At 36.4% G+C, this 17020-nt stretch overlaps 2 protein-coding genes across 2 annotated transcripts in view; both read right to left on the bottom strand.

Annotated features, from left to right (window-relative positions):
- Positions 1-17020, bottom strand: part of FBN2 (fibrillin 2) — a 135883-nt gene that overhangs the window by 107328 nt on the left and 11535 nt on the right. The window contains exons 2-6 of the mRNA XM_017877579.1: positions 14695-14814; positions 13657-13782; positions 12646-12768; positions 10536-10658; positions 4876-5028 (exon numbers count right to left, since the gene is read on the bottom strand). Of these exons, the coding sequence (XP_017733068.1) occupies positions 4876-5028; positions 10536-10658; positions 12646-12768; positions 13657-13782; positions 14695-14814 (645 nt within the window). The remainder of the gene's footprint in view (positions 1-4875; positions 5029-10535; positions 10659-12645; positions 12769-13656; positions 13783-14694; positions 14815-17020) is intronic.
- Positions 312-3114, bottom strand: LOC108533165 (protein DEK). The gene has a single exon (XM_017877580.1). It carries the CDS (start codon positions 2963-2965, stop codon positions 1838-1840), a length of 1128 nt encoding a protein of 375 aa, XP_017733069.1. The 5' UTR covers positions 2966-3114; the 3' UTR covers positions 312-1837.

The raw sequence follows: 17020 nt of genomic DNA, 5'->3' as shown, positions 1-17020 counted from the left end.
TACCACATTTATTCGATCAATCTCTTACTAGTGAAATTAGGTTTGTCCAACTTTTAGCAACTATCATAAATAATATGAAGTTTAATTATATCACTAGGATAATCTCTTATAAGTAAAACTCTCAAAGTTTATGCCCCTTTTAAGGTTTTAGATAGTTCTTCCTCTCCTAAAATGCCCCCAAATTACCCTTCTATCAGCAGTATAAGACAGTATTCATTTTTTTAATACCCTCATTATCACTGGGAAGAATCAATCATGTATACCAATCTGCTAAACAAAAATGGCACTGTATTTTATTTTATTTTATTTTTTGATTTAGATTAATTTTATTGACAAGGTTTATAAGAACAAATTAAATATTTAAAATCGAAGGCCAATTATTAGGTCTCATTTAGTTGCTTATTTTGTTCACTTCTATTTACCTTTCCCTAGTGTCTGAGTAACTATCAAACAAGTCAAACCTGTGAAAAATACCTGTTAACATTCAACATATATATTTCTGTTCTATGATGCAAAGGTATTTTTCAACACTTAATTGGTACATCAAATGTGTCATTCTGTCATAAGCAGTATGTTCTAAAATTCAGATTTAATAAACTGATTTAAGACAGTAAATTGAAAGACAAAATTAGTCTCATTCAGGAGTGGTCCATTATGTTGATCATCTAGAATCAACACTGATTAGACAAACTTTAAAAGCCAGAGCCCCAACTCCAGAGAAACATTAAATTTCTTTAATGTAAAAGTGTATTATTTTTGAGACACTTTGTCAGCGAGATCCACGATTACTTGCACATTATATTCTGGCATTATTATCTGGTACTTTAATCGTAATCATGAAGGTGGCTAGGTTTCCGGTAAATATCAGCATTTTATATGGGCAAAAGCAGTTAATAAAAATTGGTTCATTTACTATAAGCCAAATGTGCTTGTACTTAATCCCACCCTTTCCCAAAGTTTTTGAAGCTTTGATATGTTGATTTTTGGTCTGTCCTTAATATAAAACGTACCTACAGACACTTTTACAGAGTTAATACTAAAATTACAAATTGATGACACTTTCGAGCAAAGCAGGATAACTGTCTGTTCCTTCAGTGTTCCATCACTGAGTTGACTTTCCCTGCTCCATCATACTGTCTGGCTGAACACTGACATTCCATAGTCTACAACTGTAAAGATACCTACCTATGTGAGTTTAAAAAGTGGTCTGCACAAAAGAAATAAAAAAACTTTATATACAACAAATTGTTTTTTAAAAATACAAAAATAACATCTGTCACTTCTGTCATGCTAACAATCTGACATATATACACATGCAGGAGAAAAGTTCCAATTCAGTCATCTGGACAACTATAGCTTGTATATTTTTAATATGATGGACACACTGCTGCTGAATTTTCACACTGACAAGAGATGTGTATTCAAAATATTTCATATACTAAATACTGCAATCTCTGTGTGTATAAATCCCAGTCATAAGTTTTTGTTCTACTTGATTAAAAGTATGCCTTAAGCAAGCTAATATTAAGCACACTAAAAACCACGACAGTTCAAGAATCTATGACCTTATATAAAGAAACCCAAAATGTACAAAATACAACTATAAAAGCAAGGAACAATTAATGCCATGCAAGATTTTAAACTAAAAATGGCATAGAAATGCAATTTAAAATAGCAAACTCAAATTCACGTAACACTCAAGATAAAAAGGTCAGCAGTAAGTTCTAATGTTGCTTAACAAGGATTTAGAAAAGGAAATACATTCTCTTTGCTGGTATAATGGTATAAATCAGATCTTTGAATTTATGGGAACGAGTCATCTTCTCTGTCCTCTATCTCAAGAAATTAGCTCTTTTACATTAGCTGTTTTTATGAAATCTTTTCTTTCAGTTAAATCATAAGTAGGATAATTTTCATAGACCTTTTTGCAAATCTGTTTCATTGTGACTTCTTCCAAGTTAGCACTGGCCAGTAGTTTCTTTATTGTTTCCCTTAATTCTTCATCTGTAGGGGGTTTCTTCAACTTTTTAATTAAAGGTTCATCATCTGAACTGTCCTCACACTCACTTTCTTTTTTGGAACTGTTTTGATTCTTGGTGGTGCTGCCATCTGCCTTCTTAACATTGGCACTTTTCACAGATTTTTTACTTTTAGAAGTAGCTTTCTGTTTAGGTTTTTCTCTTTCGGCTGTCTTTTTTGGTGGCTCCTCTTCACTTTCTTTATCTTCATCATCTGAAGACTCTTCCTTGTTTTTCTTTTCATCTTCATCACTACTAGATTCATCTGACAGAATTTCAGGACATTTGGTTCGCTTAGCCTTCCTTGCCATTCCAGAACTGTTCCGTTCCTTTTTACTGCCTTTGCTAGAAGTTTTTTTAGATTTTGGCAATGGTTTGCCAGAAGGCTTTGGATGCATTAAGAAATTCAAGATCCTCTTCACTAGTTCACTATTTACACCTGATCTCTCCAAATCAAGAACCTCACAGATGCTCTTTAACATGGCATTTCTAAACTTTTTCAACATTTCTTCCTTCTTTTTATACTGGACACTTCCTTTTTCAAACGGAAAGCCACTGAACTGACCCACATTCTTCTTTAATGAGGACACAGTGCCTGGCCTGTTGTAAAGCAGTTTGTGTAGATTCCTAAGTTCATCAGTTTTCTTCTTACTTAGAAAAAAATGTATCCTCTCAATTTCACAAAGTTTCTGCCCCTTTCCTTGTGCAATTGTAAATGGCTCTCTCTGTAAGGAAGAGACCTGCATTGTCAACCTCTCTACTTTCTTCTTTTCCCTCTTGCCTTCCACGATGAGACTCTTTTCTTTTTCCTCCTCTTCCTCCTCGTCGTCGTCCTCGTCCTCTTCCTCCTCGCTCTCCTCTCTGGGACCAGGCATTTCGGGTTCTTTCTCGGATGCGGGCTGGGCGGGGGTTCCCTCTCCCTCCGCAGCAAGGGCCGAGGCGGACATTCTGTGAACCGCGGATCCCGGCCACCACGGGCCTGGCACGCGAGGGCACGAGGAGGTTCTGGGAGGCGGCGGCGGCCGACGCCGAGGAGAAGGCGCGCGGGCCGCTGTCTAGCGTGACGCTCGCTGCCTCGCGCTCGGCTCCCCAGATTCCTGTATTTTATTTTTAATTTTATGGAGAGTGGGCATCTTTTTACATGGTATTCTTCCTTTTGCATTTCTACTTTCTGAAATCCTGCTTGTGCACACTGCTCTTTTTTCTATAGCGGATTTCAACTTTCCTTATTGATTAATGTAAATTCCATAAAGATTAAGAAATGATACATAAAAATATTTTTCCAGTTTACTTGTGTATTTTACTATTTAGGCCTGCTTTGAAAGTCTTCTACCATTACAAAATAAAAAATAATTTATATTCTATAAGAAAATTATGTTTTAATGTTTTATGTAGGGACCTAACTTCTTATTTTTTTCCAAAAGTTATCAACGATAGTTATTATTTAATCTTTTTCCTTGCTGCTCCAAAATGCTTTGTTATATCCTAATTCGTATTCATACTCAGGTTTCTAGATTCATTTCATTAGTTCACTTAGCTTTTTGTCTAGTCTTATACCAATTTTTGAACTTCTTTGATAATATGCATAATTCAGTTTGGTACCTTTTAGAGCTAGGTTCTCCTCATTATCTTTCTTTTTTTTTTTAAAAAAAGTCACACTCAGTAATTCTTCTAGATGCATCAAATCATTATTTCCATGTATGAAGACTCCATTTGGGATGTTTAGGAGAATTACAAGACACTTCCTTTGCAGGAATGCTTTCCTGTATCCTCCACATGGAAAGTTCTTACTCATTTTTTTCAAGACCAAACTAAACGTGCCCCTTCTGTGAGGTCTTTCCCAGCTTCTCCGGGCTACTAATTGCTCCTTCCTCTGTGCTTTCTCCATACTTGTTTATGAACCTTTTAAGGTGCTAATCACACTAAACTGTAATTTATACATTTGCCTGCCTGTATTCTCAACTACTCAAAACTTTAGGGAAAAACACTGACTGTGTTTATGTTAGAATCCCTACTGTACTCACATATATTCAATATATGTTCAATACGGGTTTAGTTACAGTATGAATAGACAAGAGTCAATCTTATTGACCTAAGAGTGGAATTACTGTCTGAGACTGTGACTTGAGACCACTTGGTGTCAAGATATATATATAGAGAGAGAGATCTTTATATATATATATATAAATCAAATTGAGTTCTTGTTGTGTTTATAACCTTGAAAGTGGTAAGTAAATTTTATGCTATTTGTCTTCACTATGACAGCACAGATCAAGGAAACTGAGGCTATCATGTTCAAGTAAAAAAAAACCTCTTATAATAATCATAAATATATAAGCAAATAGATTTTTGTTTGTTTTTTTAAAGAGTTAGCATCTCACTCTGTTACCCAAGCTGGAGTGCAGTGGCACAATGATGGCTCACTGCAGCCTCAAACCCTTGGGCTCAAGTGATCCCCCGCACCTCAGCCTCCCTAGTAGGTGGGACTACAGGTGTGTGCCACCACACCTAGCTAACTAAGAATTTTTTGTTTTTTCTGCCAAGACAGGGTCTCATCCTGGCTTCAAGTGATCTCCCTGCCTCAGCCTCCCAAAGTGCTGGGATTACAGGTGTGAGCCTCCACACTCAGCCAGCAAATAGATTTTTTTATTCACTGTGTTCTGTTGGCCTAGAAATCATATATAAACACAAGCCAAATCTCCTTATTATATGCCTCACATATCAATAAGGATTGGCTTTCTTTTCTTCAGTTAAAATTAATGCTGAAACACTTAAGAGCTGATGTTCTCTTTGGCCAAACATCTAAAGTTGCACTTCTTGATTCTTTATCAACTCTGAAAATGGCATATATGACTACCTGAATTTTTTGCAGGGCATGGCTGGCAGGGTTCTCCAAAACCATAGTCCGGATTAGCACAGCAGCATTCGGACTTGGTCACTGCACCGGGGAAAGGACGCACACATACTCCTTTCTTGATTCCTCCATAGCAGGTACTGCGCATGTGAGTATCTAGAAATACAAAAACAATGACTTGAGGCAGTGATAGAGACAAAGAGATTTCGAAACAGAAGGCTTCTTTTAACCTAAGTGGCCACTAGATTGGAAGCTTTTCAAGGGCATCTGAGACTTTTATTGTGCATCTTTGACATCTAATAGTGTTAGGAAATCAACAAATGTTTTCTGAGTGAGGAAAAGAATGGATGCATATCACCGACTCTAGTTTGTTTTCTTCAGTAAGTTTTATGAGCTACACAGTATCCATTGTCCAACGTATCCTTACAAAGCTTTCATGGAACCTAGGATATTTCCACAGTTATAAAGAATACTTGGAGCTCTAATCACTGACTATGCTATATTCAAAATGACACTTCTTATTTCAATTTTGGAAGTTCTCATGAACAATGAAGTGCAATGAAGTTAATCTACCTTGAGGTGATACCGCTTGGGCATGAGATTTCTTACTCCCACTTTCCAAGTTAGGAGGCCTTTCTTCTCAACCCCCAGGATATTGCTTGTGACTGTTTTAACCTCAGACACTCAGTAAATCCAGTTATAAAAATAGTTAATTACCATATGTGCTCTTGGCATTGTGCTCATTGCTTTACAGACATTATCTCATTGAACAGTCAGGTCAATAGCTCTATAGGAGTGGTCATTACATACATTTTATAGATGAGGAAGACGAGGTTCACAGCTACCTATGTAGTTTGAAGTCCTTGAATATCCAGTGCCTGAGTTGGGGTTCAGACAAGGTTTATGTGACTTCCAAAACTCTTCCTCTTTGTAGTAAGTAATGCTATACCTCAAAGAAGCATATTCTGCTTAGTTCTCTCTTAATTCTCATAAAATATCCTACAACTTTATGAGACAGTAAACGGTGAACTATAAAAAACTCAGATCATAAAGGGCAAAGAACCAGTACAATTTTTAAGCAGTATACTGACCTGGCAATTTTACCAGAGATAACCTCTATTATAAATACCTGTAACTATTCACAATTTGTTGGAAAAAAATTTTATCTGCTTGTTATGCAAAATGGTCATCCAGTAATTTCTTATGACCTGGGGGCATTTTTGATTAAAACAGTGATTTATGGCTGCATTAAAAATGAGATACATGTGTGCTTAAATGGAAGGAGGCCATGGGATTCACCAACCCCATCCCTGAGGAGTCAACTCAGAGAACCCTGTGCTGCCTCTGCTGTGGCTGAGTTTGGCAGTGTATCCTCTGAGTTACACACAAGCACAGTTTTGACTTGAAGGCAAATTTGCACAAATACAACATGGTTCATGATTTCCAATATGATTTTTGTGAGTTCTTTGGGCATTACTGATGATCTTGGAAGGCATCCATGAACAGCCAAAGTTATTTCTGCTTTTGGGTTTAAGAGCCTATGCCATGCAGAATTTTTAGAAGCAAGCAGATAAAAGGCCCATGGAGCTCACTGGAAGAGTGAGACATGTTATATATGGTAGTTTGCATTACAGGTGAACTAATCTCTTTACAGGGCCCAACACCAGAAGTTTCATGACAAAGAAAGTAGCATAACTTATGCGTGGGTTTTAGGGACATAAACTTCCCAAGGTTCAGATCCCCACAAGATGACCTTACATAAATTACTTAACATCTTCCTTATTCATTAAATAAGGATACAGTTTGCATAGTAAATGAAAGTATATTTGTTAAGCACTAAGCACAGTGCCTAGGACACCCCTGAAGTACTTAAAAAAAAAAAAGTGGTGACCACCTTATTTCCCTCTTCTATTTTTTTTCTAAGACTAGTGAAGTGCAGCAGTGAGAAGGGAGGAAAAGTAGAACAAGGAGTTCTATCCGTAACTGATACTGTGAACAATCAATTGAGATAACTCATTATCTCCCTACTGACCTTTTCCCATTCAAAGACTCCAAACTGGCAACCTAGCTCACGGTATACTATTCAAATGTAACTGAACCACTGTACACAGGATAGGATAAGAGGAACAATACCAGTAGCACCATCAGAATATGCTCACACGAATGCTCTGGTGACAGACTGGACCTAAATGCACCTTTTCCATATGTTAGCAGATTTCTGCATGTCCTTCCTTTCTCCCTCCCTTCCTTTTCTTTCTTTCTCTTTCTTTCTTTCTTTGTTGACAGTCTTGGTCTGTCACTCAGGCTGGAGTGATCTTGACTAGCATGATCTTGACTCACTACAACCTCCACCTCCTGGGTTCAAGTGATTCTCCTGCCTCAGCCTCCTGAGTAGCCGGGATTACAGGTGTGCACCCCACGACCGGCTAATTTTGTATTTTTAGTACAGACGGGGTTTAGCCATGTTGACCATACTGGTCTCAAATTCCTGACCTCAGGTGATCCGCCTGCCTCGGCCTCCCAAAGTGTTGGGATTACAGGTGTAAGCCACCATGCCCAGCCCCTTTTCTTTCTTTCTTTCTTTTTTTTTTTTTTGAGACGGAGTCTTGCTCTGTCCCCCTGGCTGGAGGGCCATGGCGCGATCTCGGCTCACTGCAAGCTCCGCCTCCCGGGTTCACGCCATTCTCCTGCCTCGGCCTCCCGAGTAGCTGGGACTACAGGCGCCCGCCACCGCGCCTGGCTAATTTTGGATTTTAGTAGCGACGGGGTTTCACCGTGGTCTCGATCTCCTGACCTTGTGATCCACCCGTCTCGGCCTCCCAAAGTGCTGGGATTACAGGCATGAGCCACCGCGCCCGGCCTTTCTTTCTTAAAAAATGGAAAGATTTAAAATTTCCTCAGGTAATTAGCAGATTCTACATACCATGAGTAAAATATGTATGGATGCAAAATGCTAACTTTATTTTTCTTTCATTAATATCAACTTTTATTTATAACTTACAGCAGCAACTCTTAAGACTATGACCTAGATATGATGCCACTATTCTAATTTAATAACAATAATATCAATAGTAGTTAACTTAGTGAGCATTCGTTATGTGCTACACACCATTCAAAGCTTTATTTAATTCTCAGAACAACAAAAGAGGAAAGGAGGAACAGCTAGGTCCTGTATCTTGCTGTCATCTTAGAATTTTTTTGTCACTTAAGAATATTCAGTAGTTATCATGTGGCCTGAGTTTTCTTCCTTATTTACTAAACTGCATCATTGAATAAACTTAAAAATAAATTTTGAATCAATTGGAATGCCTTTTGTTTATAAACTTGCTGGTGAGTTGTATTTCAACATACTAGTTAAAATTGTAGCCTAATTACCTGAAACTGAAAAAAAAAACAAACCCCAAACACATCTTAATATCTACAGAAGAAAATGAACAAACAAAAAAAGAGATCTAAAATTAAAATGCTTATCCTAATAGTTTTCATAACAGTGATTCATTTATTTTTTCTTTTCTTTTTTTTTTTTTTTTTAAGACAGGGTCTCACTCTGTCATCTAGGCTGGAGTGCAATGGCACAATCATAGCTCACCGTAACCTCCATCTCCAGGGCTTAGGCACTCCTCCTGCCTCAGCCTCCCAAGTAGCTGGAATTACACGCATGTGCCACCATGCCAGGCTAATTTTTGTATTTTTTGCAGACATAGGATTTCACCATGTAGCCCAGACTGCTTTTGAACTCCTGAGCTCAAGCAATCTGCCCACCTCGGAATCCCAAAGTGCTGGGATTATAGGCACGCACCACCACACCTGGCGAATTTTTGTACTTTTTGCAGAGATATGGTTTTACCATGATGCCCAGACTGGTCTTGAACTCCTGGGCTCCAGTGATCTGCCCACCATGGAATCCCAAAGTGTTGGGATTACAGGCATGAGCCACTGCGCCAGGCCTCATCTCAAACTTAAAGAATCAATGGGTCTAAAAAGTGACATCAAGTCAAAAGATGTGAAGAAAACATCTAGCACTTTATAGAAATAATATATAATTTTATACACATGACAAATAATGTTTTATTTTAAAAAGTTTAAATGGCCACAATGATGAAAAACTGGAGGAGGCTTTATGACAATTTCCAATGTGTTTCCTGGATGTGAACAAGAGAATGAAATTTTATGTTTTACTGAACTCCTAGCAACAAATCACATGTTGGTTACTTAAGAGAAAAATAACTTCTCCCTCCAAAACTGGCTTTGTACTCATGGTAGATCTCAACAGAATCATTTAGGTAAAGGAAAAAAGCAAGTAAATATATTAAAGCAACTGAAAATATTTTAGCTCTGTACGCAGGAAGAAGCTATATTCTTCTAGTTGCTGTATTTGAAATATCCCTGAACAAAGTGCTGACACTTTGTAGGGTGAAATAAATCTTTGACTGGATAGAGTGGATAAATTTGAGTGAACAGATTATTTCCATCTGCGAATTCTCTACTTTTTCTCCTCCACCTTTGGGATCCAAATGTTTTGATTCTCATCGGTAGGAGTAAAGTATTAACTATGTCTAAGAATGTTGTAGCTCTCAAATATACTTTGAAATCCTATTTCTATGTTTTAATGTACAACATGAAAAATAGAGGGTATACAATGGCTAATTCACCCTAGAAGCCTCATGAAAGCATTTTTGGAGAGAAAACTGCATTAAATGTATTTTTACCACTCATTCTGCTATCCTTATCATTGGGATATATTGTTGGGGTTCCCAAACACCAGTGACACTTCTGTTTTGCCTGCCTCTTCAAAGCTGGACCTGGTACTTCTGATTGATTTTCATGGGATCAATTTGACAAAAGTATCCTGGAGGAATCTGAAAGGCTTAGAATAAAATATATATTCTTGCTCATACTTTTTATTCTCTTGCTTCTGCAGCTAGTTGCATGGTGATGAAGAGTAACTAAAAACATTTTGAGCTTTTGATGTAAGTCCAATATTTATATTTTAAGTTTTGTTAGGGCAAAACCAAGAGTTTACTTATCTATAACTATAATTCCCATTACATATCTTACTTGTTATTAATTATAAAACTGAAATGCACTGTGTTTAGGATTCAGTTATCTAATACTATCAAGTATGCTGGTTTAAAAATATATTTTTTTCTTCTCCAGCATTTTGACTTGCATGTCATCAGAGACTTCTGAAGGTTCTGAAGGGGCTATCTGGGGTTCCTGCCCATTAAAAAAAAAGTTTTGTTAATATATAATTTACATATCATAGAATACATCACTTTAAAGTGTATGATTTAATAGTTTTTAGCATATTTACTGATGTGTTCATCCATCACTACAGGTGATTTTAGAACATTGTAATCACCTCAAAAATATCTTTTAGCTCCCACCCCATCCTCCCACCACCCCCATCCTCTCTGTCCTAACACGAATCTACTTTGTCTCAACAGACTTGCCGATTCTGGAGATTTCACATGGATGGAATCATATACCATATGGTGTTTTGTGACTGGCTTCTTTCCCTTAGCGTAATCTTTCCAAGGTTTATCCATGTTTTAGTATGTACTCTTTTTATAGTGAATATTATTCCATTGTATAGAAATATCTCTGTCGGCTTTTCAAAGATCATTTTGCACAGTGGGGCCGCTGTAAAATGTTTCACTTACCAACACACACACGTCCATCCATGCCCACAGCCAGGCCTGGGGGACAGTCACAGCGGAAGGACCCTTCATTGTTGACGCAGTGCCCATTCATGCAGATTCCTGGGGTCTGGCATTCATCAACATCTGCGCAGTGGGTGAAAGAAGTCAAGTAGTTACTGGGTAAATATAACTTTATTACAGAGTTTACTTGTTGCCACTGCTCAATACTACCAACCTTTTGTTTATAACTGTATAATTTGTGAAGAACAAATAAGTGTGGTAACAGATATTATATGCAAATGCAATCCTTTCAACACATTTCAGAAAGACAGTAAAAGTTGCTTTACTTTACCCATTGAGGAAAAAAAAGCCTCACAATCTTCTTTTCATTATTTATTTGGTGATCCCATTTAATGTTAAATAATTCAAATTAGTTAAGTAAAACAAATTATTTAAAATTAAGGTAAATTTCTGTAATTTTTTTCACACACAGACACTTTAACTAGAAGTAGATCCTATGCTGATATTCATTTGGTCATTTCATAATAACAAAATAACTTGAGGTATGTCTTCTAATTTTCAATCCACTTGAATTTATCAAATGTAACCCAGCATTAAATGACTTCCCCAAAAGATGAAGGAGACTTCAAACACAGAGCTGCCAACTCAGGAATACTGAAAATCTTCACAACATTTGTAATTAAATAATTAATAAGAACTGATTTCCAGAAAGCAGAAACTGGTGAGGTCAAAGTCATCTTTAGATGTATATTGAAGTTTCTTTAAAAAGGCTGAAATAAAGTCACATACTGTAACATAATTCTACACACTGCAGCACAATGGCAATTTTCTATCTTGTGTTAAATCCAAATCAGCTAACCCTGAGATGACATCCCAGTCATGAGTTCAACCATCAGAACTACAGTCCTCCTCCTCCTTGGACAGTCAAAAATCTATTTGTTATTCAGAAGCATAAGAATTCAGTCTCAATTTTTTAATCTCTAATGTCCCTAGAATTTCATTGTAATTCATTGAAATTATAGGAATTGAGCATGATCCTTATGTGGTACTTAGATTAAGTTTGTGCAATTGAAGGCAAAACATCATTTATGGAGTTAATTTTGTCTTAAAGAAGGAAACAAAGAAAAACAAAAATTTGGCCAAGTGGGATGGCTCATGCCTGTAATCCCAGAACTTTGGGAGGCTGAGGCAGGAGGATTGCTTGAGCCCACGAGTTTGAGACCAGCCTGAACAACATAGTGAGACTTCATTTCTACAAAAAAATAAAACAAAATTAGCTGGGCATGGGAACACATGTCTGTAGTCTCAGCTACCTGGAAGGCTGACGTGGGAGGATGCTTGAGCCTAGGAGTCAGGTACAGTGAGCTGAGATCGTGCCACTACACTCCAGCCTAGGTGACAGAGCAAAAGCCTGTCTCAAAAATAAATAAATTTAAAAAAGAAAAAGAAAAATTTGCTTCTAAGTAGAAGCTGCAAAATGTATTCACTTTATTAAATTCCAATTGTGAGTACAAACATAATAAGGTCTCATTTATTTCCAAGAGGCATATCTTTAGCTTATTAAGGTTATCACTAGAGGTTGGTCTGCAAAATGGCTTCATAAACAAAATAATTAATTGCAATATTAAGATTATGTCTTCACTAAATCAATGTAAGATTTTTAGATAATGATACAGTTACAAATGATCTGTATATTAGCTTTATGGAAAAGATATAATGCTAAACCCATAATGAATGACAGTGGAAAATCTAGTTCTGAGAATGCATACAAAACAAAAACCTTTCAAGATTTTTTCTTCTTCTTTTTTATTCAGCCAAGCAGTTGAGAGAAATTATTTCTACATTGTTTTCCACAAGACTTGCTTAAACCAATCTGTCAGTCCCTTAATTTTTCCTATACCATTATTATTTTTGTTAAGATATTACTGTTCCCTAGACTACAATGTATGTTTTTCTAGAAAGCTTTAGACACCTGCCTTATTGAATTAGCAAGAAATGTGAATAATATGAAAGCCACATGAGGAAGTTGAAGTTAATTCTTCCATGGTTCATTCAAATAAAAAAGGTGGTTTCAATCATGGTCATTTTCCTATCTGAAAGCCACACATACCAGTACAGTAACGTCCATTTGGAGCCAAGACAAATCCTGGTTTGCAGATGCACTTGAAGCTGCCATCTTCATTGATGCACATTCCATTCAAACACATGTTGGTAGTTGTACATTCATCATGATCTGCGGAAGAGGAGAGAGTGACTTTGAACACTAGCCTTGAGGGAACTAATTCCTTCTTCTTCCACAAACAACCCCCAGTCAAATTCCACTACATAAATGAGCCATGTGCTCACGGTTTTTAGTTTTTTTTTAAAAAAAGAACACCAACTGAATGAGAGAAAATAGCGTGGAGAGTGGAAAGGACCTTCAGTATACAGATATAAAGGACAAGAATTAAATAAATTTTGTGCTTAGTTCCTGTTAAAACCACAAAAACCATGAGTAGTGTGTTACTTTGTGTACCAAAAAGATAATATAATTTAGTGTTTATTTTATAAGAAAATAAGGCAATGGCAGACCTCACTGCAAATGGAATGATTTGGACTTTCATTAGTAGATGAATACGATGTGTTGCTTTGTAAACAATATTTCTGTAGTATATTGGTATCCATTGCACTGCTAGACATCACAGGCCACAATTTTAGAGATTTGTGTACTGCATATGTCCAGCATTTTTATATTCCTCTAGTTAGTGGAGGATGGGAAGACCTCTTCTATTTTGTCAGTGTTGTAACCCCAATACCTGAAATAGAGTAGGGACTAGTAATCGTCTAAACTTATGAAGAACAACTGCTACTTACAATTTCACATGTAACACACAGGAAATTTTCAGAAGCAGTAAATTATTCATTGTTATAACATTTCTCTCCCGACCCTGTTCTCCCCCCCACCAAAAAAACCTGTCCTTTTGCTTTAACAGTCTTATATTAAATGCATTTACATTTTACCTAAGTTACCTGAAGATCTCACATACGTGATGTGTGAGCTTTCATGGAAATAGTATATTGTTCTAAATAAAAATGTATATCCTTTTAAAATCTTTTGCAAGGGAGCAGGCAATTTCCATACCAACACAGTTTTTTCCATCTGTAGTTAATTCAAAGCCGGCATTGCAAATGCACTGGAAACTTCCATCTGTGTTCACGCATCGACCGTTTTTACAAAGAACCCCATTCTGGATGCACTCATCAATATCTAGGAAGATTGAGAATGGCCAAACATTATTCTTTTACAATACTTATAGATAAACACAGTAAGATAAGAAATGGAATTTTAAATATTCAAAATCATGTTGCTTCTTTAGCAAAATTTCTCTCTCAGCAGTTTTTTTTTTTTTTTTTTAATTTTTTTGGATAGGTAGGTGCAAGCAATTTTATAGCTCTTACAGTAGCTGAAGAGAGAAAGGAAAAAAAAAAAAAAAAAAGAGGGTCTCCAGTAAGCCTAAGAAAGGGTGGGCAAGACAGCTGGAATTACTGGTTGCGGCTGTTTTTGACATAGTGGATGAAGGCCTTAAAAGTCAGAACAAGATGTTGGATAAGTGTAAAGTAACTACAGAATTTCTAGATTAAGAGTAATACAATGAAAACTGCTGGAAAGTTGATTCAAGCAACTACCTGTGGATGAATAGGAAATGAAAAAGAAGACAGGCAGTCATCTGGTAAAAGAATTCTGAGATGAATCAGCAATGAGGTAGCGCGTTTGGACCAGGGTGGTGGGTGTAGCACTGAAGCTATGAATAAAGACCAGGCATGACTTGGTGTTGGACTATGTGTGGGATTCAAAGAAAACAGTAGTTGAAAATGACTATAAATCTTAAACTCAGTTAATCAGAGAAGGTTACTGATGTTACTTGGAGAAAGGAAGCTCTGATCTAAGGAAGGAAGATAAACTGAATTTTTGTGAAGCCAGATACCATGTTGCCTGGGTTACATATGCAAACAGTGTTTATGTTTAAAAGGAGAATCTCTGAGGGTACTATAAATAAATCTGTAATAATGTAACAACATTTATTTTATTCCATGTTTTAATAAATTTGCTTTTAACCTCAACAGCCTTGGTCACTATATTTCATGGAACATTTTCATATGTGAAAGCAAACTGCCTTACCAATGCATGCTTGCTTGGTAGGAGTCCTCTGGAATCCAGCATGACATTTACAATAATAGGAACCAGGTGTGTTAACACAATCTCCATTAGTGCAGGGATTTGATGTGCATTCATCAACATCTGTGAGCAGCAAAAGAAACCATTATAGACTTCACTCCATTTGTAGAAAGGTTTGTTTAAAGTACATTTAGCCCTCTAAAATTTGAGAGAAGGCCAGTCAGTGGTAATAGTCTAAATAGCAAAGTATTTATAAATGAATGAAAATTCCTTTCTTCAAATACACTCAGAGGCCAGTCTAAAGATTTACAAAAATATCACCTTTTAGAGAGTACCATGGGAATTTGCTTTAATCAAGAATTAAAGATTTTTCAGTTGGAATAATGGCCAATGATTAAAAGGATGGGCCCTGAAAAGAGAAACAGGCTATAACGCTTATTGCTTACACCAATGTGGGCAAGTTAATAACCTCTCTAAGGCTTAGTAAAGTGTCAGAAGAACAATGAAATGATTCTGAAGATACATATTTATGTTACATGTTGTCACTGCTATTAGTTTTAAAGAAAGAGATTGATGGATTATGGAATGTCTTTGGTATAACTTTTTTTTGGTGAACTCATCTATGTATAAAACTATATATACACTAAAGCTTGGATAATATTTTGAAGTAAAAAAACACGAGGGAGTAGAAAATGAAAACATTAAAACAAAGCCTATTTTTTTTTAGCAGTTTCAGTTTTCTTCAGGATTCTAAAATTGGCACAGCGATTTGTTGCATAAAATGAAGTTTTATGCAACTACTAGTCGTGACCAAAAAGTGAGAAAGTCATGCTTTCCATTCAAGGTCTCCTAAAGCCTAATTAAATGCAAACCCATTGCAGAATTCAGGGGCTGAAAAACCAAATGACAGACTAACAGTCTGGACTAGTTAAATCCCAGAGAAATCACGTGTGCCAGTATAAGAAGTTTAATTCATCAGCAATGCCCACTAAATATTATTTTCAATCCTTGCAAATTAAAAGCCTGGCTAGTTGGTGAGGGCATAATGATTTGTCATTTCATATATGTGTAGAAGCCATTAACATATACAATTTCAGCTAAATTGGAGAACATAACAATAAAATCAGTTCACAGGTTTACCATTTTAATAAGCAGATTCCTACTTTCACAGATGTTCTTAAAAGAGGAACTGTACTGTATCAAACCCACCAACTTCATTTATGTAAACACTCAGACTGAACGCAATTAAGCCCTTTCTGGTAAAGGAAATAAACTTCATAGCAAATAAAATAAAAACAACAAAGAATAACAAGACTAAATCCTTTTCCATCCATCCAAGGACCCCTTCCGTCCAAAAAGACTCACTTACATTTAAAGTTTTGGTTGATACCATCAATTCTACTGAGCCAAAGGAACGAAGCAAAATGAGAAAAGAGAGAGAGCATTAGCAAGCATATCAAGTATAATAAATAGACTTTCCAATACGAAATACCACCTTCAGTTAGCAGTGTTGAAGATCACTTCAATTTTGTGTTACACAATTGAAACGCAACAATTAAAAATGTGTTGTAGTTGTTATCTTTACAGAAGCCTCAACATAAAGCTCTGAAGAACATGAGAAACCACGCATCCACGCATCCACGCATCCACGCATCCACTCCCCTCTCTTTAGGTAGTTTCAGGAAAGTCACGTCACTTTGCAGGACTGTTTTCTCCCCTGGAGAGTCTGCTCCTAAGGCTCCTTGTTACTATGGCAGCTCTGCCAGCTATTTTGCCATTACAGCCATAATTCACTTCTGTCTCCTAAGCCCCTTAGGGACTCATCAAGAGTCTAGTGCACAGAGAAGATGTAATCATTCACTCAATTTTGGTGAAAACAATCACCAAAAAAACAATTAGTGACTTTACAATTGCATATGACTTTAAAACCCATTTGTTGTTTTTTGTTTGTTTTCTGGGATTTTCAGTTTTAGACTAATCACAAATGACCACTGCCAACTTCTGAAATGAACATTTCATGTCTCCTCTTTATTCTGAGTCTCCCAGTCCTGGACCTCCAACTGATCATGTTCGTTTTGTCTTGTTTACAGGAACAGAAAGTACTTAAATACTACGGTCTGTACATTTTGACTTCTTACTATGTTTTCACTGGGGGGATGCGTATTTTTAAACAAAATTCATGGGATTTAACCTCCTAAAATAAATTTTTAAATTATGGAGAATGTTGATTATCAAAATTGTTAATTTCTCAAATACTACTATATGGTTAAGAAATATTTTCCCCTGAAAAATACTTTATATGCCAACTTAGAAAAGGCTTATATATATA

The sequence above is a fragment of the Rhinopithecus bieti genome, unplaced genomic scaffold, assembly GCF_001698545.2.
Source record: "Rhinopithecus bieti isolate Rb0 unplaced genomic scaffold, ASM169854v2 scaffold_10351, whole genome shotgun sequence".
Taxonomy (NCBI): domain Eukaryota; kingdom Metazoa; phylum Chordata; class Mammalia; order Primates; family Cercopithecidae; genus Rhinopithecus; species Rhinopithecus bieti.
This window is presented reverse-complemented; position numbering and strand designations above follow the sequence as displayed.

Coding starts and splice junctions, on each gene's coding strand:
- LOC108533165 (XM_017877580.1), bottom strand. CDS start 2,965: ATGTCCGCCTCGGCCCTTGCTGCGGAGGGAGAGGGAACCCCCGCCCAG.